General features: G+C 40.6%; 3 protein-coding genes across 3 annotated transcripts; all 3 read right to left on the minus strand.

The window, feature by feature from the left end:
• Positions 1–2,125: 2,125 nt before the first annotated feature.
• LOC145497650 (uncharacterized) lies at positions 2,126–7,280 on the minus strand. Its single transcript, XM_081477471.1, has 2 exons — positions 2,632–7,280; positions 2,126–2,552 (listed from the first exon to the last, which is right to left on the minus strand). The coding sequence occupies exon 1, from the start codon at positions 7,133–7,135 to the stop codon at positions 6,428–6,430; it is 708 nt and encodes a 235-aa protein (XP_081333597.1). The 5' UTR covers positions 7,136–7,280; the 3' UTR covers positions 2,126–2,552; positions 2,632–6,427.
• A 15,356-nt stretch (positions 7,281–22,636) lies between these two features.
• On the minus strand, positions 22,637–24,680 carry LOC145496803 (uncharacterized). The gene has a single exon (XM_081476551.1). It carries the CDS (start codon positions 23,643–23,645, stop codon positions 22,869–22,871), a length of 777 nt encoding a protein of 258 aa, XP_081332677.1. The 5' UTR covers positions 23,646–24,680; the 3' UTR covers positions 22,637–22,868.
• Positions 24,681–24,807: 127 nt separating this feature from the next.
• LOC145496807 (uncharacterized) lies at positions 24,808–26,623 on the minus strand. The gene has a single exon (XM_081476555.1). The coding sequence runs from the start codon at positions 26,367–26,369 to the stop codon at positions 25,704–25,706; it is 666 nt and encodes a 221-aa protein (XP_081332681.1). The 5' UTR covers positions 26,370–26,623; the 3' UTR covers positions 24,808–25,703.
• Between the last annotated feature and the right edge of the window lie 155 nt (positions 26,624–26,778).

Consider the following 26,778-nt stretch of genomic DNA (forward strand, 5'->3'; position numbering starts at 1 on the left):
ATTTCACACTCCTTCTGGACGTCTTTTCTAATTTCCTCCGATTTTATCATGTGACGTTGGTAATCGTCACTCTGTCGTCATGACAACATTGCCCAGCCTCGTTCCCAGGGTCCTCTGTCTACTTTCCTCGATGTCGTTGTTTCCCAGTTCTTCATCAAATTTTTCACTACAATATAAACGAATGACAGTCAAACTTTCGATTGGATGAATATTCAATCGAATTCAGAGTTAGTCTCTTGACCAAACTCTGGACGTATCAAACTCTGAACGAATGTATCAATGCCGCCGTTGTGATTTTGCCGATCGAAAAATATAAGCTTAAGGTAATTCCTCTGAAATAAAAGTGACAATAGAGTTTTGTTCAAACTTTGTCCACTGAATATTTGTCATATTATAACCTCAATTTTGAAATAAAAAAGGGGGTGCCCATGCTCATTAAGGGGCAGTGAGGCATTGAAAATGCCCCATTTTGGCATTATTTGATGCTTATTATAAGAACGCATTCCCAGTAATTGTAAAATCTTTGTCAAGCCAAACTCGATAAGAACACGCATTAAACTACAATCAATGCATTGTGTCGAACACAAATAAACATTTTAAGTTTGATTCAGGCAGAAAGCTAAATCCTTGATTAAGAATTTGAACCAAATTTCTTGACGTGGTTACCGACTGCAAAATAGAAAAGACCACAGTGTCTGCTATTTTTCTTATTTATTCAGTTTTCAGCGATAGAAATTAGATCGGTCTTTTCTCACGCAAAGCTTATGATTAGTTGATTACAATGACTGGAAAAAAAAATTGGGGTGCCCGTGCTCGTTTGTGAGCTAGAGCCATTTTTCAACTGACAGAGCTCAAAATCAAGGCAAATCCGTCATGTTTTCAATATGCGCGTGCACGAGCGCGCGCTAATGACGCCATAAATTATGCGCAGTAAGGATGCGTGATGCAAATGTGAGGAATGACCTTAAGCTAAATCAAGCTTTAATATTCCGCTGTGACTACCTGTCCGGCAGCCGGGCAGGTTTCTTAAAATACTCGGTGTCCGGCAGTGAGACTAAAACAGTAAGTAAAACAACGTAAAATGAACGTTGTGACAGGCGCCCAGGCGACCCCGAGAGGAATCGAACCCGGGTCGCCGGCCTTGCAAGCGATATTGATGGGCTTTGCAGGCGAACATACGACGTATTTAACTCTAAAGGCTGGTTTTCATTAGCGACGGAGTAGTAGTCGGAATCGTAGTCGGAGTCATAAGAGAGCTTACGACCTAGAGGGTCCCCAATAGGTTTGGCGGAATGCGGGATTTGGCTTTTTTGCGCCGTGATATTTGGGATTTGAGCTGAAAACAGGGGCGGGAAGCCGGAATTACAATTACGAGCGGGAGCGGGATTTCGTGTTTTTGTGGGGTTGGGATGCGGGATTCGCAAGGGGAACAGAGCGGGATAGGGGATTTCAAGTCTTACGTGACTTCATATATAAATTGTTATTGACCAGCGCAAAAACCACAAGCTGGCAGAAACGAACCGTATAGCTGTGTCAGGTTTCAAGTGATGAATAGCAACCGCTCTCTACCCTGTCAGGTTCTGTTAAACGTATCGTCCATTTCCGACATTTTCGATGCTTGCGTCTGTAACCTTGACCTCCCGATCCTTTCTAGTTTTTCTAGTCTTTCGACCTTTTCCAAAGCGCTTGGCTTGCTTTGGCCAGGATGGCCAGACCGGATGGCGGTGATAGTGATTTACCGTACGAAGTGTGCGACATTACGAATTGCATCACCATATATTAGACCATAATACGAAAAGGATGTGCGAGCAGGAATGCCTTCATTCGGAAAGAAAAGTTCTGAGCCCAGATTTCAAGTAAAGTGAAGACGCTGAAAGCTTTGAAAGAAACTGTCAAGTGTTTTTACGGGCCATCTCTTGAATATGGGAATGACCAATCTTTTTCTCTCAGTGATACGTGGACAAAAGGAAACAAAACAATAAACCGTTTACAGAAACAAACGTTAGAATTCTTTTGTGATCTTTTATGCAATATCTTGTTTTAAAAAGTTTGTGTCAATAATTAAATTAATCATTAATTTTAAAATAATAATTAACGCAGAAACGTCCTTGAAAAGTAGGCGGGATCGGGATTTCCAGGCAAAAATGGGTGGGATGTTGGGATTAACGGGAAAAATGGGAGGGAAAGCGTGATCTGAGAACCCTATTGTGGACCCTCGACCTAGTGAAAATCGAAAATCAGAGTCGTAAGCGGAGTCATAAGCTCGACGGAATCGGAGTCGGCAGAATCAGAACGTTTCCATTTCTTCCGATTCCGTTTACGACTCCGTCGCTTATGATCCAGTGAAAACTAGATTGTTGGAGTCGGAAGCAGAAGCAGAAGAACCAACCAATCACAAGGCCCGGAATCGAACACTGTGGTTGGTTTATTCTTCTGGTTCTGCTTGCGACTCCGACAATGCAGTTTTCACTAGAACGTAAGCGACGGAGTCATAAGCGGATGCAATGTTCTGCTTCTGGCTCCGTCGGTTTGATTTTCACTAGATCGTACCGCTCTACAACAACTTACGTTAAGTTGTTTTTTCTGTTAATAGTGTGCGATAGTAAAAAACTGAACTGAACTGAAACTGACCTCTACGCTTCTGACTACGACTCCAACTACGACTCCGTCGCTAGTAAAAACCAGCCTTAACGGAACGAGTAAATACCTTCCTTGCGATTTTGCCGAATGAAAAATAAAATTAAATTCACCGCGCGGTCCATTTATTGTGGTGGTCGTCATTTCCAAGTTCTTTGCAAATTTTTTCATGGCCACAAATCCCAAAGACCGTCCAACTATCGACGGGGAAAATTCAGCTAAATGCAAAGCTAACCTTTTAGCCAAACGTTGAACGCATTGAACTCCTATATGGAATGTGTCAATGCCTTCGCAGTGATTTTTGCCGATCCACAACGGAAGGGTTACAAATTCCACTTCCTACTGGGCTCAATAGGCAAGCTCAGTGCTGAGACAAATTTTAACTTTCCAGCCCCTCCCTTCAGTCACATCTCTGGAATCTGCTAAAATCTAGCAGACAAGTGACCAGCCGTAACCAGGGTACTTTCTCGAGGTAGAGGGAGGAGTAAGTAAGGAAGTAAGTAACCTTTATTTAAACACGATACGTAACTAAGCTTGCAGCTTGTGGGGTCGTGTGTAAATAAGCAATAAAGAATAATTACAAAATAAGAATTACAAAATTTACAATGTAAGATGCAATCTAGTTTAAATAAAAATTTGCAGCTAATAATAATGTACCTAATTATTAACATTATGTGACTAATAAACGTATACCAATGGGCAGTCGAGTCATCTTCTGCAGTATATATTCGCAAAGCTAACGTCGCTGGCCTGACCAAAGTAAGACCCCGGGAACAAGGTTGAACAGTGCCACGATATCGCGTGACTTCTCCAAACTCTCTTTGTGACGCACGCGATGTCTCAGGTTCGCCGTACAAGAGAGTGTTTATGAGGCGTTATTGACCGAGCTAGCCTGTGAACATGCTCCCGATTGGGTTATGGGGCGAAAAATAAAGAAAAGTCTTTGTTTTGGAGACACCAAGCAAGTCACCAATATTTTGACAATGTTACCTTGTGTTTGTATTTGTTTAAATTGTTTGAATTTACACCTTGGTTTCAGTAATGAAAAGGTTAAATGAGTTCTCACCAGAAATCAGGGCCTTTTGGCGAGCTACACAACTAGGAAATATTATTTTCTGACAACAAGAGAAAAAAGGGGGCTGTCCCCTCAGTTTCTCTTGCTGACAACTAATCATGTATGGCCATTTGCAGAGCTACACAACTCGGAAAATTTAATCAGTTCTGACCACATATAGTGGCCATGTGCCGAGCTACAAAACTCGGATAATGTCCATTTGCCGTTGCCGAGTCACAAAATATTCATTCCGGATGACGCAAGCTCAGTTACCTGTGAGCAGGTCGAAATCGCAGCGGGAAACTTTGTATGCGTACATGCACGCATGACGTAATTTGCCTTGCTGATCGCGTATCGGTGTTCACGGTCGTCCCACCCATTGCCAAAATTGCCGTCAGTGAAGAAGCAAAAACATGACAATTTTTTTTCGTTCAGTGTATAATAAAACAATTATTAATTCGGTTTTCACGGTGATATCCAGAATAATCAAGGTCTCGGTAAGGGTTATGAGCCGCTTCGGCTGATAACCCCTACCTCGACCTTGATTATTCTGCATATCACAAAAACCTCATCCAACAATTGTTTAATGTATGACGGAAATCAAGGGGAAATCGATTTTGGTTCTAGTTAACATGTCAGGTTCAAACTAACGAGGGTTGGAGTTATAGGGACTCGACTGTTTTTTATTTGCCAGTATGTTTCAGTGCTTAAAATATTTCTTATGGAAATAAGTTCATCAGACTTTCTGTAAGGAATGTTTATTCTTTTAATTTACTCAAATTAGAATCCTCATCCATGGCTGATCCTTCAGGGTAAAGTCATTAACACCATTAATAGTACAATATGTTTTCAGTCTCCCTAAAACTATTCACCCGTCTGTGGAAAAGCCAGAAAAAGGCTGTCTATGCCTAAGTGAAATGTTCATGCTGCCCACCTTTGTTTGCATGTTTCATGCAATCAGATTAGCTAGTCACAGAGAACGCTGTGAGTGTTGTAGCCTGTACATGTGGGTGTTAAAGTATACAAATGTAGATGCCTGAACACAGGTTTTGTGACTGAACACAGTTTTTGATACCAACTGTGTTTCATTCACCTTTTTCTCTAAAACCTTGATCCTTTGGTCGCAAAAAATGGCAGCAAGCAAGCTAACAACACACACGTCAGTTTTTTGATAGTTAAGCTGACGTATGTGCCGTTGCCATGGCAACATGAATAAATATAAACAGGCCTTTAAAATAGTTTTTTTTAATTTGCAGAAAATGTAGTCATTAGATTTTCTTTATAATTTGCATGCAATAAGCTTTTATGATGCTCACAAGTTAACACTATTTTAATAATAATTTAAAAGAGAGATCTTTAGTTATCCCTTGTTGAAGGTTCACTGGAACATCTAGAATTTCGTTAGTCAAAGTTCAAATCTTTTGCAATACTCCAGTTATCGATTCCCTAAAGTAATTTCGTGAAATTCTAATGAGTGGTTCACGAGAAATAGGTGTATTTCCGAGAAACTATTCCGCATTCAATCGTTCGACTTACTACGCATGCGCAACATTTAACTGGACAAAGAAAAATCTGAGAATTGCTGAGTTCTTTGCATCATTATTTTTTCTAACATACTTTTGTAATGAAAGACTAACCATCAATACACTGTTTCAATTATAAGAAAAATAGCACAGATAGCACGGGCATTGAGCAAATAAAATGCTTGCTGTATCAACGGCATGTTTGGTTTTGGCAATCCTTGTGCGCGCGCTGAATTGCATTAGCAAGAGCGCGCGCGAAAACTGTGTTCGGCCATCTTAATTGACATAGTGCCACCCCACAGTCTACCCCATGTGCAACCAGGTACTTTATCTCTTCATAATTTTTATCTAATTTATTTTGCTTAAAGGTTGTCAGTAACATGAAACAAAAGTTTGAGTCCGGAACTAAAATTACTATCAAGTCTGGAATCAACTGAATCATGTTTAATGAACAATCAACTCATTGCCCCATGCTCTGGGACTGTGGCAGAGTGACAAGACAAATGCATGGGTAAAATGAGTAAAATAACCAACTGAAGAAAGGTTAAACAGTTTTCTTTGCTCTTTTCCTTTTCCTCATTCATGTTTTACATCAGTGTAGCAATGCTGCCTATTTCCTGCACATTTCTGAAGACGGACTTACTGTATGTTGATGCATCAATTTGCTGCGTGGGTCAAACATTGTAATCTCCTAGCGTTCCTAGGAATAAGTAAGATTTTCAAGAAAGATTTTTGTTTTACTCGGTGTTTGTTGACTTTGAGAAATGATGAAACTCTAAACTACATCGTCATAACAGAGGATATAATGCAGTGGAACACCCAGGAATAAAACAGAACTCTTTAATAATGAAGCAACTTGAATTCAATTATGCTAGCTAGCAAAACAGCGCTGTTAAACTGAGCATGCATAAGTGCGCATAATTATGCAATGAGGGCAAATTTAATTTATCGCGTGAGGACTGTTAACTCAGCCTTATCAGAGAAACTACTTTACCTATTTCTGTCAATTTTATAAAATGATTGATGTTTTTAGCTGTGCACCATCAAGTTTATAATGATGTATTTGGGAAGTATGGAGGGCGCTCAAGAGTCTAGACTTGCTCTTGGCTGCGCCTCGAAGAACTCTTACGCTTCTCAGTTTACAAACCTGCGTGTATCATAATATAACTTGATGATGATGTATGGTAATCATGAATTAGTTGCTGTGATTTTGTTAGACAGCAGGTGCGGATGACATGGTGCCATACGAGCGTTTAGGAGCATTTACTCCCTCTGATCCTTCCTGTGATGTAGGGTAAGGGGGAGGTTGCTCACCCACTGCCATTGTTCCAGGGCTGTATGGAGGAGGATTAAACGTTTGCGGCTGTCCATACTGCGGTGGTGGGTAGTATGGGTAGACTTGCTGGTAGGATGGTGGCATCTGGCCCGTGTAGGGTGGGTTGCTCTGTGTTGCACATCTTGTGATAGTCGTGGTTGGTGTTACTCTCCGTTCTACGATTATCCTACCGCGATGAATTCTTCTCCGACGTCGGCGAGCGATGATAAAGCACATGGAAATCAGGAAAATAAGAAGAAGAAATCCAAATATTGAACTCGTGATAACCACGGTTGAATCGTAGCAATCTTCATACGAGTGTTGACATTTTCCGAAACAACAGGTTTCCCAACTTCCACAATCAGAGTCGATAGAACAAGAAAATCCAAGGCAGTCGGAGCCAGATTTGCACTGATTGTTGCAACAACTTTCATAGCTAGTACAATGGGAGTCTAATATACAATACCTGCCGATGCAATTTGAACCATAAACACATTCATTGTTACAGCAGACTTTGCTGAAACCGCAGCCTGTACACCAACCATTGCTTGTAGCACCCAACAAGCAAGAAAGCAGGGCAAACAATGCCAAATACGTCGCAGCCATTACTCTGAATATTTTATCGTGAAACGTTTCTCTTTCACTCTCTTTTTTTCCGCTTCGAATAAATCATCGAAAGAAAGATTACCTTGAATCACGAGATTGTCCTTCTGACGTCATGGAACACGCGATACGCGCCTCTGGAGGATGACCCCAGAGATATTCGTATCTTAGGTTCAAACGTATTTTATCTAAAATATCCATACTTAACGATCAACTCTCTTACAAATACGTGCACCATGACGTTTTCACCAATTTTTTGTCTTCTAAAATGCTTTGCACGTACGGTGTACAGGTTACGAAATTAAGAAGTTTGAAAGAAATTGTCGCGTAATCGCTTGACTGAGGAGTCTTGACATATTTTGACTCCCGCCTTGAAATACGTCGAGAGATTAAGTTATCTCCATTAAGTTATCTCCATTTCGTCATTTCTACGTCACATCACAACTTCTACGCGTAAACTGTTAACTTCTTATACCACGGAAATTACTTCCCATCATGATTAGTTTTGATACTTATTGCGAAAGCTAACTCTAGGCCACGCGTCGTGTCATAGCTCCAGTTTCGCCCCACTGAGCAAAGACCACATTTCACGCAACGTTCTCGACACAGAGCCTGAAGACTGTGATATATATGTGATAAATTTCATGCTAAAGTTAATTTATAGATCAATGTGTTTATTCTTCGACCTAGCTATTAAAACCTGGAATGGCTCTAAATACCTTTTCTTCCGCTTGGTTCCCGGTATCCCAACTTCCTTCGTCACAGCATTTGAGCCAGACGGAATTCACCGCCGGATCACGAGTTTGTCACAACTGACATCATCGATCAGGGAAACTCACAGCCACATGTGCAATCTTTCAATCTGCTCGGGCATATCTTTGCACTCGTTATGTTTAGTTGCAACCTTGGTCACAATTAACCCCTCTCCAGCCCTGTGCAATGTTGAGAAAACACTTTCATCTAACGCAAGTTTGCATTTTGCCATTTTTCCAACATTGAAGTATTCTGTAGGTATTACGGTTATGATTTCATGTTTCTGCAAATTTTCCAACACAATTTGTCCAATGTTGTAGATTCTCATTCAAGAAGAGAATTAAAATTCCGGACAGGACAGTCGGAAATGGTAATAACCTAAAGCATTTCTTTTTTTCTCTGAGAAATTTTGTCACGCAGTCGAGTGGTAACAGGAAAAAATTAAATTTGATTTTTATTTTAAAAAAACTTGGCGGAGCAGATATAATTACTACCGCCTAACTATCGACTGTTCTGCGTTATAACCGGAATCCGACACGACGGACTGAAAATGTGCGTAATTTGGATTACGTTTGGTTACAAAGTAAGGTTTATTCCTTTTCACAGGATCTTAGGTTATTGAAGGCCCCTGAGAGACCCTATGAGGTGCTACTGATCATAACCCTATAGAAGATTTTTATCACGAATACTACCTTAAAATGTCTCTTATAAGCCCTCTCCACATATTTATAGGCCCATCTACCTGTAGACAAAATATTACTTCCGATTATAAGCCCCCCCCCCCCCCTCGATACAAGCCCTTCTCTAGTTTAACATGAAATGAGTTAGGTAAAGAGAAAACGAGGCAAGATCATGGTCTCTTGGTTAGAATTATTATGATTTTTAAAGCTTAGAGTCAAAAACAGTAGATGGACACAAACCCATTTCAATCAAAACAACTGTATCTCATTTCGAGACGTTTATTTACTTTATTCCGCTTACAACTCCCCCTCCGGGCATAAGCCCCTCTGTTTACAAGGCTTTAATAATAATGATATAAACATTCACATTTTTATAGGGCGCACGCCTCAGCTGAATGCGCCTAACAGCAAATAACTAACTAAATGACTGAAATAAACAAATAACTAGCTAACTAAAACAACTAACCAATTACTTAAGAAAAATAACGGACTAATCAATTAAGCCGTGAAAGACTTTCTTGAAAAAGCAAGTCTTCAGTTTACATTCTCGGATTTCAAACCAGTCCCGGCCGGAATTCCACAGGGAACCCGGATTGGCCCATGGCTCTTTTTGGTTATGATCAACGACCTTACAACGAGCAACACCCACTCTTCCATGTGGAAAGTCGCAGGCGACACCACGGTCTCGGAAATTGTCCCCAAGTTTGGTGCTTCAATGCTCCAAGATACAGTACATGATGTCCTTCGATGGTCTAACGACAATAGATTCAAACTGAACTCACTTAAGTGCAAGGAACTCATGATAGACTTTCGAAGGGAAAGCAACTTGGACACTGTTTCTCTTGAGGCTAATGGTAATGCTTTTGAAATTGTGAAATCAGCTAAGATATTAGGCGTCACTGTAAGGAATGACCTTAAATGGAACGATCATGTCGATAATATTACTACGAAAGCGTCTCGACCAATTTACTTGCTCAAACAACTCAAGCGCGCTGGCATAGACTATAAGTCTCTGATTCAATTTTATTGTGCATGCATACGTTCCGTTCTAGAATATGCATGCCAGGCTTTCCACTCTAGCTTGCCAGCCTATTTGTCCGACCAAATAGAGAGGGCTCAGAAAAGAGTCTTAAGGATCCTATTCTCAGAGGTTTCGTATTGCAAGGCCCCGGAAGATACGGGCTTAAAAACACTCTTTCATAGGCGTGAGGAATTATGTAGCACTCTGTTTAAACAAATTGTAGAGAGTAATGACCAGCACAAACTAGCTGGCCTGCTGCCCGTGCGCAATGATAGTGAGAGATATAATTTCAGGACTAGGCATATGATTTCAATCCCGAATGTAAAAGCAAAGAGGTTTAGAAATACTTTCATAATGCACTATGCAAATAAACAACAATTGTAAATAGAATTTTATACTAGTTTGATGTATTTTATTATTATATAATTTTGCTTATGTATAGTTAGGAATTTATAGTTTGAATTTTTAAACATGTAGTATATAACACAAGTACTTCAGCTTATAGCTGCAAGTTGTGAGTTTAATAAACGATTTTTTTTCTACATTTAAAACTTTTCACGGTATTTTCTTTCTTATAGGCCCGTCCAAAACCCATTACGAATTTAATAATAGTGCTAAGTAAATTGAATATATTCGAAAGCAACACTATGAACAGTTGGTAACTAAAAATTGAACTACTTAAAATTAACAGCGATCAAAAAATGTAGAAACCATTTTCTGAAACCGTTTTCTTTAGAATTTAGTGTACAAGGATGGTTACAGCCAAGGATACAGCCGCACGCGAAAGATCTGTCACAAATTTCCACGGGTATGAGAAACTAATTCTAAATAGGCATGCAGTCTCCTTATCTGGAGAAAGTTACCGGGGTGCAATGCAGCCCCGAGTAGACTCAACTTGTCGAAGAGAATACTCCTCATATCATGTACAATGGTTAACACAACTTGCCCTTGAACACTTCAAGCTTGTGCATGCCGTACACATTGAATTCTTTAATGCGTATTGTCAAGAAGGGTGACGAGCTGTAGTGGAAGGGATATATGGGGGAGGAACTGATGGGCAGCCTTGTTGGTAGGACGGTGGTTGAGCGTATCCCGTGTTGTTTGAGTTGTGCGGTACAGTAATCTCTGCGTCCTCGTCTATTAGTACTACTTACCCCAGGCGACGCCGCTTCCCGCGATAACAGCACTGAAAACAGGAAGCTAACAAGATGATGAAAATGAACAGCAACTCCCAGTGCTATGTACGTTATGTTGCTATTATCGCCATCGTCGCAGTCTAATTTGCACTTGTAATTACAGCAGCTTTCACCTTCAAAGCAATCTGAATCTTTCGAGCAGCAATCGCTTGTACCGTCAACACATTTCTTGTTGCAACAGAATTCGTCGAAGAACCGATCGCAGTCAGCGTCGCAATCACAGCCATCGCTCAGAGCAACTAGCGAAAAGGCAATCAGGACAAATACGCCAGGCCTTTAACGGAAATAGCGATAGTAAAGCAGGTGATTATCGGCGTGTTCGCGTTTTTCCTTTGCGTAATCATAATGTACGTATCTGCTCGCTATAGTCGTCGGCTTCCCTGTTGCACAGTTCATGACGACCAACAGAGAATCTTACGAGAGGCAGACACCGAGACGGTGGTATGGGAAACACACAGCAACCCGACCTACCAGATTGACACTGTAAAAAGTTATCCATCTTACACCGCAACACAGTACAAAGAGCAACACATCGCCATTCCTCCAGCAAGCGAGCCTGGATCAACCACAGCTGCAAGTGGACAATCTACTCGTTTCACTGCTACACCACACGAAGTTTAAACGGGGAGCACTTGCAGCTCAACCTTAATTCCTATTGTGATGTAGAATAAACACCACTTTCAGAACGCATTGAATCAAGTAGGCATGTCAGTGGATAGGATAGGAGTAAATGGTCGATTGTTCAAAATACAGTGGAATCCCGATTTTTTAAACCGCAAAGGAAAAGGAAAATTTGTTCGACATATCCAGGTAGTTCAATAAATCGGCCGTAAAATTACAGCGTTCGACTGAGGAGAGGGAAACGACTTTTGGTTCGAGTTATTGCGAGGATCGAAAAATCGAGGGTTCGAGAAATCGGGATTCCACTGTACTAATTATTTAGTCAGTTTTAACTTTTCAGTCGGATTTTCTGTTTATATGTTGTATTTTCATTTGGCTCTGGAGGAAAAATAGAGGAAAGTCATTCGTCCTTATTTGTCTTCCAGGAGAAAAGAGCACGTAGCCTAATAGTAGTAATGGTGGCTTATATGAGCAGTAACCAATCAGGAGCCGAGAAAGACAATAGGCTATTGTTTGGAGAACAATGGACGCTATTGTTTTCCAAATCCAAGATGGCGCTTTTTATTTTCAGCCAATCAGGAGCCGAATTAAGAACAATGGATGCTATTGTAATAGTAGTAGTAATAGTAATAGTAATAGTAATAGTAATAGCTAGCAGTAATAGACGCTTATATGAGCGGTAACCAATCAGGAGTCGAATTAAGAACAATGGATGCTATTGTTTTCCAAATCCAAGATGGCCGCCACAAATTTCAGCCAATCCGGAGCCGAATTAAGAATTCAAGATGGCGGCGCCCACGAAAGTCGGCCATGTTGGAAAACAGCCCACCAGCCTCGACGGAGGACTGGGATCGGTCTCACGGATTTCCATGGCGACACAAATCACGCCAGGGTCACGCAAAAAATGTCATGCAACTTCAAACTCGATACTTACAGTGTCCTGTGGTCTTAAACGACAGAGGTCTGTCCGGCAAGCGGCCATGATGAAGACCGAGAGACTTGGGTCCGAGTCTAGCCTATATAGGGGTGGTGCAAAGCATCATGGGACGATGACCTCATCGGGAACCAATCAGAGTACTTACAGTGGTTGGCTTCCCCAGTCCCCCTCTCTTAAGGAGAGCACTAAACCAAATATCACACAATGTCAAATGTCACGAACTTTAATAACAAATCTTTTGCGCTAACATTAAAAGATATGACGTCATTGCCATGTTGATCGAGTAAAAAGACCGGTTTCTATCGTCATCGCACGATGTTTCAAACGAACTTCAATGTCCAAAACGTTTGCGCTAAAATTACAGAAAGCTGGTCATTGTGTCTCAAATAAGATAACACTATCAAAAATGGAACAGAAATAATTTGATCTAGCGTAAATGCAATCTTTGACGAGTAACGAATAATAAGCGAAGACAAAAATTTATAGGTTAAAAGGTGAGAAGAAAAACTACCATTGAAATGCTTCAAGTGAAAATGAATTGCTAATGGCAAGTTTGCAATAAAATCTAAACTCCTTGATCTCGACTGTTCCCTTGAGAAAAGCATCATTCAAAGGAATCTTGAACAAACAAAAGGCATTTTGGGCGACCATTGAAGAATTAACATAATTAGTCAGAGATGAAACATGGAATAAATTAAAACCGAAAAGCACATGTTTAGAAGCTGAAATCATGATAGACTGTATCTTAACCCTTGAGAATAAAATCAAAGGAATTTCAAACAAACGTTTCGCGCTTGAAGTAAAGATTTAACTTCATTTACAAACACTGCAAATCGCTCCTAATTCAACAATTATACTTGTCTAAGCGGGTTTCCAATAGCGCCAAAATAAATCACTTACATCAAATATAGTCCTTTTACTTCAAAGCGTCACACAACTAGCAATCGCTCAACTCCATAGCCACGAAGACAGGGAAGAATGTTACACTTAGAAAAGAAGACGTGTGCTGAACGTTGTCACAAGTAAAATGAATTCTCTCAAGACCGATTGACTTATAAACGGGTATTCACAAAACAATAAACAATGTCGCGTGGTTAACAACCAATGAGAGGATGGGGGATGGGGGGTACGCGATATCACGTGGTCAAGAATCAATGAGAAGGCGGGGATAGGGGTTATACCGCACAGTAATGTCATTAAATTGTTATAAGCAAAACAGAGTCTAAGTCTTTACAACGTTTATTGAATAATAACTCAAAAGAAAGAATTGATTCTAATTTTAACTCTTAAAGTCTTGACCGGTTACAAAGTGTTGGGAACTAAACTCGTTTCCAGTTTCTCAGACTCTTGGTCCCTGGCCCCAAAACGCACGATATTCTGCCCTAGTTTTCTTTGCTTTTGGTCATGAAGTCTTTGCCTGATCCGTTCCTTATTCTTGGCAAATAATTATTAATGATTTAGTTGATCGTTACGATCCTGGAAGAAAGGGAAAACAAAGGACTTGAGGAGAAGGAGGATGAAAAGGTGGGAGAGGAGGAGGAGGAGGAGTTGAGGAGGTAGAAGACGAGGAGGTGGCGGCGGTGGGGGCGATGGCGGTGGTGGTGGTGAATGTGGTGGCGGTGACGGTGAATGTGGTGGTGGTGGTGGAGGTGGTGGTGGAGGTGGTGGTGGTGGATGTGCTGGTGGTGGTAAATGTGGTGGTGGTGTTGGTGGTGGTGGATGTGGTGGTGGTGGTGGTGGTGAATGTGCTGGTGGTGGTGGTGGTGGTAAATGTGGTGGTGGTGCTGGTAGTGGATGTGGCGGTGGTGTTGGTGGTGGCGGATATAGTGGTGGTGGTGGTGGTAAATGTGGTGGTGGTGGCGGATGTGGCGGTGGTGGTGGTGTAGGTGGTGGTGGTGGTGGTGGTAAATGTGGTGGTGGTGGTGGTGGTAAATGTGGTGGTGGTGGTGGTGGTAAATGTGGTGGTGGTGGTGGTGGTGGTAAATGTGGTGGTGGTGTAGGTGGCGGTGGTGGAGGTGGTAAATGTGGTGGTGGTGTAGGTGGTGGTGGTGGTGGTAAATGTGGTGGTGGTGGTGGTGGTGGCGGATGTGGTGGTGGTGGTGGTGTAGGTGGTGGTGGTGGTGGTGGTGTAGGTGGTGGTGAATATGGGGGTGGATGTGGTGATGATTTCAACTTCTGGAAATACGCTGTTAGTATTTCGAAGAACGCCACCACATCATAACATCACCACCACATTTACCACCACCACCACCACCACCACCACCACATCCACCACCACCACCACCACCACCTACACCACCACAACAGTTACCACCTCCACCACCACCACCTACACCACCACCACATTTACCACCACCACCACATTTACCACCACCACCACCACCACCACATTTACCACCGCCACCACCACCACCTACACCACCACCACCACCACATCCGCCACCACCACCACATTTACCACCACCACCACCACATTTACCACCACCACCACCACATTTACCACCACCACCACCACATTTACCACCACCACCACCGCATTTACCACCACCACCACCACATTTACCACCACCACCACCACATCCACCACCACCACCATATCCGCCACCACCAACACCACCGCCACATCCACTACCACCACCACCACCTACACCACCACCCCATTTACCACCACCACCACCACCACATTTACCACCACCACCACCAACACCACCACCACATTTACCACCACCACCACATTTACCACTGCCACCACCACCACATCCACCACCACCTCCACCACCACCACCACATTCACCGTCACCGCCACCACATTCACCACCACCACCACCGCCATTGCCCCCACCGCCGCCACCTCCTCGTCTTCTACCTCCTCAACTCCTCCTCCTCCTCCTCTCCCACCTTTTCATCCTCCTCCTCCTCAAGTCCTTTGTTCTCCCTTTCTTCCAGGATCGTAACGATCAACTAAATCATTAATAATTATTTGCCAAGAATAAGGAACGGATCAGGCAAAGACTTCATGACCAAAAGCAAAGAAAACTAGGGCAGAATATCGTGCGTTTTGGGGCCAGGGACCAAGAGTCTGAGAAACTGGAAACGAGTTTAGTTCCCAACACTTTGTAACCGGTCAAGACTTTAAGAGTTAAAATTAGAATCAATTCTTTCTTTTGAGTTATTATTCAATAAACGTTGTAAAGACTTAGACTCTGTTTTGCTTATAACAATTTAATGACATTACTGTGCGGTATAACCCCTATCCCCGCCTTCTCATTGATTCTTGACCACGTGATATCGCGTACCCCCCATCCCCCATCCTCTCATTGGTTGTTAACCACGCGACATTGTTTATTGTTTTGTGAATACCCGTTTATAAGTCAATCGGTCTTGAGAGAATTCATTTTACTTGTGACAACGTTCAGCACACGTCTTCTTTTCTAAGTGTAACATTCTTCCCTGTCTTCGTGGCTATGGAGTTGAGCGATTGCTAGTTGTGTGACGCTTTGAAGTAAAAGGACTATATTTGATGTAAGTGATTTATTTTGGCGCTATTGGAAACCCGCTTAGACAAGTATAATTGTTGAATTAGGAGCGATTTGCAGTGTTTGTAAATGAAGTTAAATCTTTACTTCAAGCGCGAAACGTTTGTTTGAAATTCCTTTGATTTTATTCTCAAGGGTTAAGATACAGTCTATCATGATTTCAGCTTCTAAACATGTGCTTTTCGGTTTTAATTTATTCCATGTTTCATCTCTGACTAATTATGTTAATTCTTCAATGGTCGCCCAAAATGCCTTTTGTTTGTTCAAGATTCCTTTGAATGATGCTTTTCTCAAGGGAACAGTCGAGATCAAGGAGTTTAGATTTTATTGCAAACTTGCCATTAGCAATTCATTTTCACTTGAAGCATTTCAATGGTAGTTTTTCTTCTCACCTTTTAGCCTATAAATTTTTGTCTTCGCTTATTATTCGTTACTCGTCAAAGATTGCATTTACGCTAGATCAAATTATTTCTGTTCCATTTTTGATAGTGTTATCTTATTTGAGACACAATGACCAGCTTTCTGTAATTTTAGCGCAAACGTTTTGGACATTGAAGTTCGTTTGAAACATTGTGCGATGACGATAGAAACCGGTCTTTTTACTCGATCAACATGGCAATGACGTCATATCTTTTAATGTTAGCGCAAAAGATTTGTTATTAAAGTTCGTGACATTTGACATTGTGTGATATTTGGTTTAGTGCTCTCCTTAAGAGAGGGGGACTGGGGAAGCCAACCACTGTAAGTACTCTGATTGGTTCCCGATGAGGTCATCGTCCCATGATGCTTTGCACCACCCCTATATAGGCTAGACTCGGACCCAAGTCTCTCGGTCTTCATCATGGCCGCTTGCCGGACAGACCTCTGTCGTTTAAGACCACAGGACACTGTAAGTATCGAGTTTGAAGTTGCATGACATTTTTTGCGTGACCCTGGCGTGATTTGTGTCGCCATGGAAATCCGTGAGACCGATCCCAGTCCTCCGTCGAGGCTGGTGGGCTGTTTTCCAACATGGCCGACTTTCGTGGGCGCCGCCATCTTGAATTCTTAATTCGGCTCCGGATTGGCTGAAATTTGTGGCGGCCATCTTGGATTTGGAAAACAATAGCATCCATTGTTCTTAATTCGACTCCTGATTGGTTACCGCTCATATAAGCGTCTATTACTGCTAGCTATTACTATTACTATTACTATTACTATTACTATTACTACTACTATTACAATAGCATCCATTGTTCTTAATTCGGCTCCTGATTGGCTGAAAATAAAAAGCGCCATCTTGGATTTGGAAAACAATAGCATCCATTGTTCTCCAAACAATAGCCTATTGTCTTTCTCGGCTCCTGATTGGTTACTGCTCATATAAGCCACCATTACTACTCCTAATGGTTTCCTGTCAGAAGCCAAATTAATGATCCTTATTTGTAAACTCCTGGGGCGGCAGTGTTGATTGTATTTGCCCTTTTTTAGCGATTCTTTCTTTCATAAACCAAGAGTACGATGACATTTTTCATGGCAATAAAATCAGAAGTAAGTAGTCACTTTTAGTTTCTTTATCTTCAATGCACAATCGAACATTGAAACTAAAAACGTCAGTGTAATTATAGTCCGTATTTTCAGTGAGAAAACCCCTTTATGACCTGTAGTTACGTGAGACTGCGATCGGGTTGACCGAGTTTTGAGTACTTGTAAAAATTGTTAATTAATTAACTATGAAGTTGTGATGTGCCGTAATTTAGCTTACATTTTAGTTGATCAATAAAATACAATTACTTTTGTAATTCTTTTTGGATCCTGTTGTAATTCTCGTGTGGTTTAATGCGATTTTCCTGATCCTGTCGTTTCTTTTTTAAGACTGCGAGTAACAATAATCAGCGATAATTAGCGTACCGTAAATCTTCGAATTAGCGCTTATTCGAGGGGGGGGGGGTGGGGGCGGGGGCGCTTATTTAATTTTTCCCAATTCGTGACCTGACATGATCAGTTTTGTAATACATCATCTGCGCGTAAACAACAACATAAGCTGTTATTCGACATGAAAAGCTGATCCTAAAGTTTAAGGTCATTCCTCACATTTGCGTCGCGCATACTTACTGCGCATAATTTATGGCGTCATTAGCGCGCGCTCGTGCGCGCGCATAGTGAAAACATCACGGATTTGCCTTGATGTTGAGCTCTGTCAGTTGAAAAATGGCTCTAGCTCACCAACGAGCAAGGGCACCCCAATTTTTTTTCCAGTCATTGTAATCAACTAATCATAAGCTTTGCGTGAGAAAAGACTGATCTAATTTCTATTGCTGAAAATTGAATAAATAAGAAAAATAGCAGATACACTGTGGCCTTTTCTATTTTGCAGTCGGTAACCACGTCAAGAAATTTGGTTCAAATTTTTAATCAAGGATTTAGCTTTCTGTCTGAATCAAACTTGAAATGTTTAGTTGTGTCCGACACAATGTATTGATTGTAGTTTAATGCGTGTTCTTACGAGTCTGGGCTCACAAAGATTTTACAATTACTGGGAACGCGTTTTTTTTTTTAAATAAACATTAAGTAATGCCAAAATTGGGCATTTTCAATGCCTCAGTGCTCCTTATTGAGCATGGGCACCCCCCCTTTTTTATTTTAAAATTGAAGTTGTCATATGACAAATATTAAGTGGACAAAGTTTGAACAAAAATCTATTGTCACTTTTATTTCAGAGGAATTACCTTAAATCGCGGCACCATTAGTAAAACGCGTAAAGGGAAATCTCTGAATTTTACGTACTCACAAACTGAAACAATGTACTAATCTAATACCACACGACGAAAACTATACATCTTTCGTTGTCTCATTACTCATCCACAAAATGGGGGGAGGGAAGGGGGACGCTTATTTTAGATTTTGGCCAACTGGAGGGGTGCTTATTCGAAGGGGGCGCTTATTTGAGGGGGGGAGGGGGCTAATTCGAGGATTTACGGTAACCCACCCAAGACAGTTATCATTAGGTAAAAGGGCAATCTGATTGGCTGACACAGAAACAGCTTAAAGATGCCACTGAGAGTCGATCTCCCGGGGAGGGGGGTACTCCCTTATATGGGCTATATAGATATGTGTGGCCCCAAAGGGTATGGTTTTTCAGTCGTTTTGGTCATAAATAGGGTATCGATTTTAGCTGATTTTGGCCATTTTGGTCATAAATAGGGTATGGTTTTTGCACTCTAACCTTGATATGGGTATGCTTTTAAAAAGAAGCCACTTTTTCGTCATTATCGAAAAGAAAATCAACAAAAGCCCTTCACAAATTATGTTTACGGTAATTTAACATTGGTCTGAATTAGGAAACTTATAAAAGCGCAGGTCTGAAACAGGGTTTTGATTTAAGGGTTAGGTCATAAATAGGGTTTCGAATTTTTGGTGAGGTCATTAATAGGGTAGGGAATATCGCAGATTTTGGTCATAAATAGGGTAAGGGTTTTGGGAAGCGGGCCGCACACCCCCACCCGATTTTTCTGGGAGTACCCCGCCCCCCCGATTAATGTTTTATTAATGTTTCAGAGTTGGCGTGATGTCCTTTGGATGTTGCTGACGTAATAATATTTAGATTTAGATATAGATCGTTTAAATGGCTCCAGGTATGTGTCTTCGTGAAGTTTCTGAAAAAAAGTTTCTTTCGTTTGATCCAGAAATCGGTCCATGCCGGGTTGTGGCAAAATATTCAGACGGCTCGGTCTAGGTTTCTATCGGCTTTGAAAGTTGCCACAGGCCGCATCTTCCTGTCCCTAATAATCAGCTGATAGAAAATTCAAGCTCGTTGTTAATAGGGACCTCTCAAATCTATTGCTTATGCTTTCGATATCACATTTCACCATGTATTGACACCCATCTCATACTAATAGTCTCCTGTTCGATCTTCTACTCATACTCCTAATTGGCACAATGACCAACTACAGATGTATTAGGCGTGGATGCAATCTGATAGGTTAGCGCTAGCAACATCGAGGCCGTCTAATGATCGATGACTGCAGGGGCGGATCCAGGATTTTTCTTAGGAGGCTGTGCACCTGGCACTAAGGAATGGCATAGCTGACTGGTGAGGTAAACAAATTTTAAAAGGGAATATGAAGAAGAAGGCTTCATCTCAGGAGGTGGGGGTGCACAAGCTCCGGCCTGATGGGCCACTTGGCTCGTATGCTGACTTTACCTTACCGTTACTAGTGTAAATGCTGCAGTCTGACTGGCTCAAGTAGTCGACTTGCAGATTTATACTAAAACAATAATTAGATTATTTGCTCCCGATTTCTGTGTGATAGCTGACGAGGGTGCAGGTCTACCACCACCATACACAACTGCCACTGTACCAACAACCACTACCACTACCCCACAGGGAAAGAGGGGAACTGGGAACCAACCACCATCGACCAGCACCGACCACCCCCACCAACCACCTACCACCACCAGATTTGGGAATATTTAGGCTAAGGTTTTGGAATGAACTCTTGCCAAGACTGCTTAGTCTAACTTGATTTAAGCTTTAACTTTTGCAGGCAATAGCAAATTGCAGTGAATCCAAACGTGCTGAAAATGTTAACACACTTAAATGAACTGTAATGATTTTACTTCATTTAGCTTTGAGTTAAGAGGATTTTGTCTTACTTTAGTTAATATAATGATCCCGTGATTAGAGCTGATTTAACCAAGGTTGCAGTGGTTTCTTTGCACCTCAAGATCTCATGATTTATAAAATACAGCAACAGCTCATAAGAAGATGCATGCCCTTAAGGGCCCATTAACCGATTTATGCGTGCGCTCGCGCGCGTTGCTAAGGAGGTGAAATTTCACTTCCGGTTACTTACGTCAGCCTGAGCATGGAAAATAAAAACAACTCGATAACTCGCAAATTCGCTCACATTTTAGATGTTTTTCTTTGTGTTTCACAAAATGCAAAGTAAAAAAAGGACAAGCAAAGACAAAATAAGAAAAAGACAGAAAAACAAGAGCAATGGAAAGAGAAAAACTAACTCTGTGTGGCTTTGTTTGATCTTACCGAAGTGGGCTGGTAGTGTAAATTGCGCACATGCTGATGGGGTAACTTCCAATATATATCGGGCGCACTTCCGGTTTCTTTAAATGCTAAAGGAAACGCGGTTTTTCAGTAAATCCAGCCTTTTTCGACGGATTTCGATTAAAGCCAACGTTGGAAAGATAGCTATGCATTCCTTTTTGAAAATCACGCTGTTTTCAGAAAATTACAAATTTTTTAATATTTTGAAATTCTCTCAAAATCTGACCTTTTAAAAATGAAACAAAATCTATGCATAGCGTAATGAGGATTTAAACTAAAATATTAAATCAATGAAAAAAATCCCGATAAAGTAATTTGCCTGGGAGCCTTTGCGTTTTTTTTAGCATTAGTCACATGACTATGGGCGTGACCTGATGACGTCATCACTAGTGTTACTGATCATGAAAAAGTTAAAACACATGAAATAACTCTGAACTAACTAAAAATGATGAGGTTATATGAGAGTAAATTTTCCTTAGCAACGGCTCCAAAAGATCGGTTAATGGGCCCTTAAGGTACAGCTTAAATAATGATGATGACAACAACAATAATAATAATCATAATAATAACAATTTTATTTACAAATCATTGAATAGTTACAAAACAATAAAATATTTAAAAAATTATAAGTTACGAGCTATAATAATAATAATAATGATAATAATGATGGTAATGATAATGATAATAATAATAATAATGATAATATTAATAATAGCACTTTTGTAGCGCATATTAACATTTGGATATGATCACATGTGCTTTACAAAATTAATTATAAAACTATTCAAATAAAATGTAGGGTTCCCCTTGTAACAGGGTCCTTAATGGGGGGCGGGGGTGGAGGTCCCGCTTCCCATTTTATCATTTCAGGCCCCTCCTATAACCCTTTCCCTTGCGTCAACTTATTCAAATTATAGCAATATTAACTCATAATTTATCAATAACTAATATAACTCAGATATATTACAAATTAACACTTTCTTACATTTTGTAAGTACTTTTGATGCATTCTTTATGTTAAGAACTAACATTAAATTTATTCATCTAGTTATAGGTCTATTTGTATTTGAGATCTGGTTGTCAAAAAACACTCATCATTAGAGAACTTGCATGGTCAACAGAAGGAAATGATGTACTGTGGTTTTCAAATGAGTGTTGTAAAAACCAAAATCAAACCAAATCAGAAATCTACTTCTTTCTTTGTACAAAGCAATGGAGTGGATATCACATTACACGATCAAAGCTTCTGGCCCAGCAATAGAATGGTCTTCAAAATACTTTACCTCTAAAACAAGTACGGTGACTTCCCATTTTAATTTGCATTTCTGGCATCATAAATTGGTCATATATATATATATATATTTTTTTTCTATTTTCTATATATATATATATATATATATATATATATATATATATACACAATGTGGGAGGAAAAACACAAATAAACTACAAGTTCATCCCTACAAGCCTGTTTCGTGGTTATATATATATATATATATATATATATATAATGTGGGAGGAAAAACACAAATAAACTACAAGTTCATGAACTTGTAGTTTATTTGTGTTTTTCCTCCCACATTATATACTTCGCTCTACTCTGATGTCTTGAGCACTGTTTTACGAAAATCAAATTTTACACTTTATATATATATATATATATATATATATATATATATATATATATATACACACACAAAGGTTAAAAAACCCTGAACATGAGACTATTTGGGCACACATCTTCTACTCAGTCGACATGGTTTGAAAGAAGTTTACAAAAGCTTCATCATGTGATTTCACTGTTGAGGCGGCCCCATCATAAGAACTAAACATAAAACAAACATGAAGTTACATGTATGTAACTCCAAACTCTCCTGGGCAAAGGGTGCTTTGTAACACAAAAAAGAGAAAAATGTTAAATTAGTTTCTATACTGACAGAGATGAATTTTATACAGCACCATAGTAGTTTCGAGTAGCAGACACTCCTCCTGATATTCCCTCGGGTGCAGTCCTGTAAGGGGGAGGTGGTTCACTTGACTTTGTTGTTCCCTCGTTGTAAGCTGGATATTGTTCATACTGCGGTGGGGGATAGCATGGGTAGCCTTGTTGGTAGGACGGTGGAGACTGACCAAGGTAGGGTGCGCTAGTTGCTGGTACTACTCTCTGTCCTACAATAACACTTCCGTAAGCTGGCCTCAGACCACGGTGGCAAATGCAACGGACAAAAATAGAGATAACAATAACAATAAGGACTGATCCACAAATTAAACCAAGAACGACCCAAAGAGTGTTGTCGGCGTTGCAATCGTTATAACCACATGTTCCTCCGCAACAATAATATTCATTACTAGTACTTCCGCAGTCAGCATCTGTCCAACATGGCTGTCCAATACAATCATAGCCAGGAGTGCATTTCCCATTGCAGCAGGTTTCACCCACGCCACATTCTGCACTATACGAACAGGTTTGACCGAGACAGTTTGAACCATTCACACAGACATTGTTGCAGCAACTTTCACCGAAAGAACAATCCATGCCAGTCGTACAGGAGAGACCCAAACAACTGGATCCGTAAATGCAAACAAAATTACAACATACTTGATCGTCTTCGCAGTCATTGCACCATCCTTCAGACACCTTGAAAAGCGACGAAGCGAAAAGCAATAACATTAGCACGCCCTTTACACAAAAGGCAAAGCCTTCAGATGCAGAAGATTTAGCCATATTACTCCGCGAAGTCGTTCGTTTCCTCTGGTTGTTACTCCTGCGTTGTACGCGTCAAGTTTGTTTTGCGCGACGTTTTGCGCAATGTTGTTAGTAAGATTGACGTCATTGTCGCGTGACTATTATTTTATGCAAATTAGAAATCATGGAACATCGCTATGGAATCCGGAACGGGAGTCATTGGAATCTTAATTAACAACGTCAATAATTTTGAAGCATCGCGCAGCTGGAACGACAAACGTATGTGAACTGTATCCAAATCACGACTAGTTTTATTGATTTAATTATTTACAACTCATGGGGAATATTTTTTGAAGTCTGGAATGTAAAGAAGTGTTACAACTTTCACAGCCTGACAGTTACATCCCACTTGTAGATACACCTGAATTCATCTGCAAAAACATTTTGACATGACTGTGTTTCTCTATCTTAATTTTGGTATCAGCACATGAAAGAAAGGCCAAGAGAAACAAATACAGTCCAACCTCCCGTTGCAACCACCTCTCCTAAGCGACCAGTTTTCCAAAATACCACAAGTTTCCATGTCAAATATAAATCACTATACTTGAAACCTCTTGTAAGTGACCACCTCTCATACATGACTGCAACCACTTTTAGAACTAAAAGTTTGAAATTTTCTTTTGTTTTTACCCTCCCGTAAGCAGCCACTTGACAGACAATAGAGTGTAAATTGGGTAATAAGGTGTTGGAACATTATCGCATTCCTGCAGACTCATACCCAGTAGCTATTACGTGTTTTTTGGGAAGAGAAGATTGGATAATAGGGTGGATTAAGGTGTGGCAGGGTGATCACTCTAGTATCCAATCTTCTCTCCCCCCAAAACACGCAAATAGCACCTAGGTATGGGTCTGGCATTCCTGGGTTGTACAAATGAAGGAAATTTCTCAATAGAAAGTAACAGATTTTTTTTCTCGATATTGACTTTTCACATGAATAAAATATTTTGAAACAGGGGCTATTAAAGTCTCTGCCATCACCATAAGCTAATGAGGCACAATTTCGACCTAACATGGTCCTAAAGCTTTCGTAAGCGCTTACGAGAGGTTTGACTGTATTACCCTTGATAGTCAGGTTAGGTTGAGACTTTTGAGTTATTCCTGTGGGTGTCAAATATGCGAACATTAATACAATGCAATGTAATGCAATGCAACACAATACAATAAGATTTATTAGGTTCCCTGAGAAGATCTTTATACCTAATTTACAAACAATTTTGCCGTTAAAAGTTACAATTGGTTCATGAAAATACTTACGCTGATTACAATTATGGATCATGAGTGCTTGGAGCTTCCTTGATCATGGATCAGGTAAAGAATGACACAATTTGTTCAAACCTTTTTTTTCTAATAAGTTAAAGGCTTACAAATGTTCAACTGCCTAAGAACCCTTAAAATGTAGACACTATTCAAAATAGACAACTCTTAAATGTATTTCAAAATCAATAAAGATTTTTTCTGGGGGGCAGCAGAAGATTCATTCTGAATATTTATTTTAAAAAATTTTGCATAAAATAGTGGCATATTTAGAGAAAAACAGGTCAGAAATAGAGAAACGATAGAGAAAATAGGGCAGTCAGCCAACTCCCTGGAAACCCACTCAAGTAAACTAAAACTTCAAAGTATCCCACTGGCATGAACTAATCAAATAGGACTCACACCAAATCCAGTACCACACATTAAAAATTTCAAATACCTGTTTTACATTTAAAACCCTTGACTACCTGTGAGTAAATATACACTAGTGATCCTTCAGGGTAGATCAGTTTATGGCAGGTCAGTCCACTCGTGCCAATGGCACATAAATCAAACACTAAAAGCCTTGTCCAAACGGGAAATTTGTTTGTCAACCATTAACATGATCAAACTTTGTTTAGTGACCAAAAGTCTTGATAACGTACTGAGTGGCCAAATATTAAGCAAGTTTGAATTGACCACCGTCCAAATGAACAAACTGTTTTACAATGTTTGATCACATGTTTGTCATTGTTCAAATTTTATCAAACATAAATGTTAAACATTTCAAATTTGGAAGGACTACTATTGTTCAAAATGTGGTGCAGATGGAGTTAGTACAGCACCATAGTTACTTTGAGGTGTATACACTCCCCCTGGTCTTCCCTCTGATGCAGTACTGTAAGGGGGAGGTGGTCCACTTGACTTTGCTGATCCAGCATTGTATGGGGGATACTGTACATATTGTGGTGGGGGGTTGTATGGGTAGCTTTGTTGGTAGGGTGGTGGAACCTGTCCCTGGTACTGATAGGGTGTGTTACTTTGTGTTGCACATCTTGTGGCGATAGTAGTTGCCGTGACTCTTCTCTCCACTATCACCCTTCCGCGATAACGTTGTCTTGGACGATAACAAACGTAGTAACAGCAAAGTGAGAGCAAACACATGAAAATGAAAGAGCCTATGAGTATTCCGACAATGGCACCATAATCGGTGGTGGAACAATCGTTCGAACAAATTCCATCGCAACATATTTCCCAAGATCGACAATCGCTGTCGTCAGAGCAGGAATATCCCACGCAGTTTGTGCCATACAAGCATTGGCCACCACAACAACTGTGATCATAACCACAGTCGATCTTAGATGAGCAGTCCATGTAACCGCTCGCACATGATACGAGCGAGAAAACCACCAGTAGATAAACCGATAGGTAGCGACGAAAACGGAGGCAACGAAAACCAGTGGTGGACATTATTTCCAAAGGCCTCTCTAAGTTCTTTTCCTCGACACTCGACGTAACAATCCAGAAAACGCAAATCCTCTTTCCGGGTGTCGCAATATGCTACGTACGTCTCCCAGCATACCCCCGTGTTTGTACGGCTGTGTTGTTTTCGCTTCGGAATGTTCCCGTCACTAGAAAGTCGGGTATCCGATTACTGGCAACTCAGTCAGTCTCCTTCATTTCAACGCCTGTAAATAAAGCTTGTGAATTATTTTTTCCAAACGCATAAGATAGTCAGTCGGGTATCCGATTACTAGCAACTCAGTCAGTCTCCTTCATTTCAACGCCTGTAAATAAAGCTTGTGAATTATTTTTTCCAAACGCATAAGATTGATATTTTTTAGCACAGTGGCGTCTAATTCTGCGATCACGCGAAAAG

This window comes from Orbicella franksi, chromosome 9, assembly GCF_964199315.1.
Source record: "Orbicella franksi chromosome 9, jaOrbFran1.1, whole genome shotgun sequence".
Taxonomy (NCBI): domain Eukaryota; kingdom Metazoa; phylum Cnidaria; class Anthozoa; order Scleractinia; family Merulinidae; genus Orbicella; species Orbicella franksi.

What these genes read in the sequence shown, in the direction of transcription:
- LOC145497650 (XM_081477471.1), bottom strand. Translation starts at nt 7,135, where the DNA reads ATGGCTGCGACGTATTTGGCATTGTTTGCCCTGCTTTCTTGCTTGTTG.
- LOC145496803 (XM_081476551.1), bottom strand. Translation starts at nt 23,645, where the DNA reads ATGGCTAAATCTTCTGCATCTGAAGGCTTTGCCTTTTGTGTAAAGGGC.
- LOC145496807 (XM_081476555.1), bottom strand. Translation starts at nt 26,369, where the DNA reads ATGTCCACCACTGGTTTTCGTTGCCTCCGTTTTCGTCGCTACCTATCG.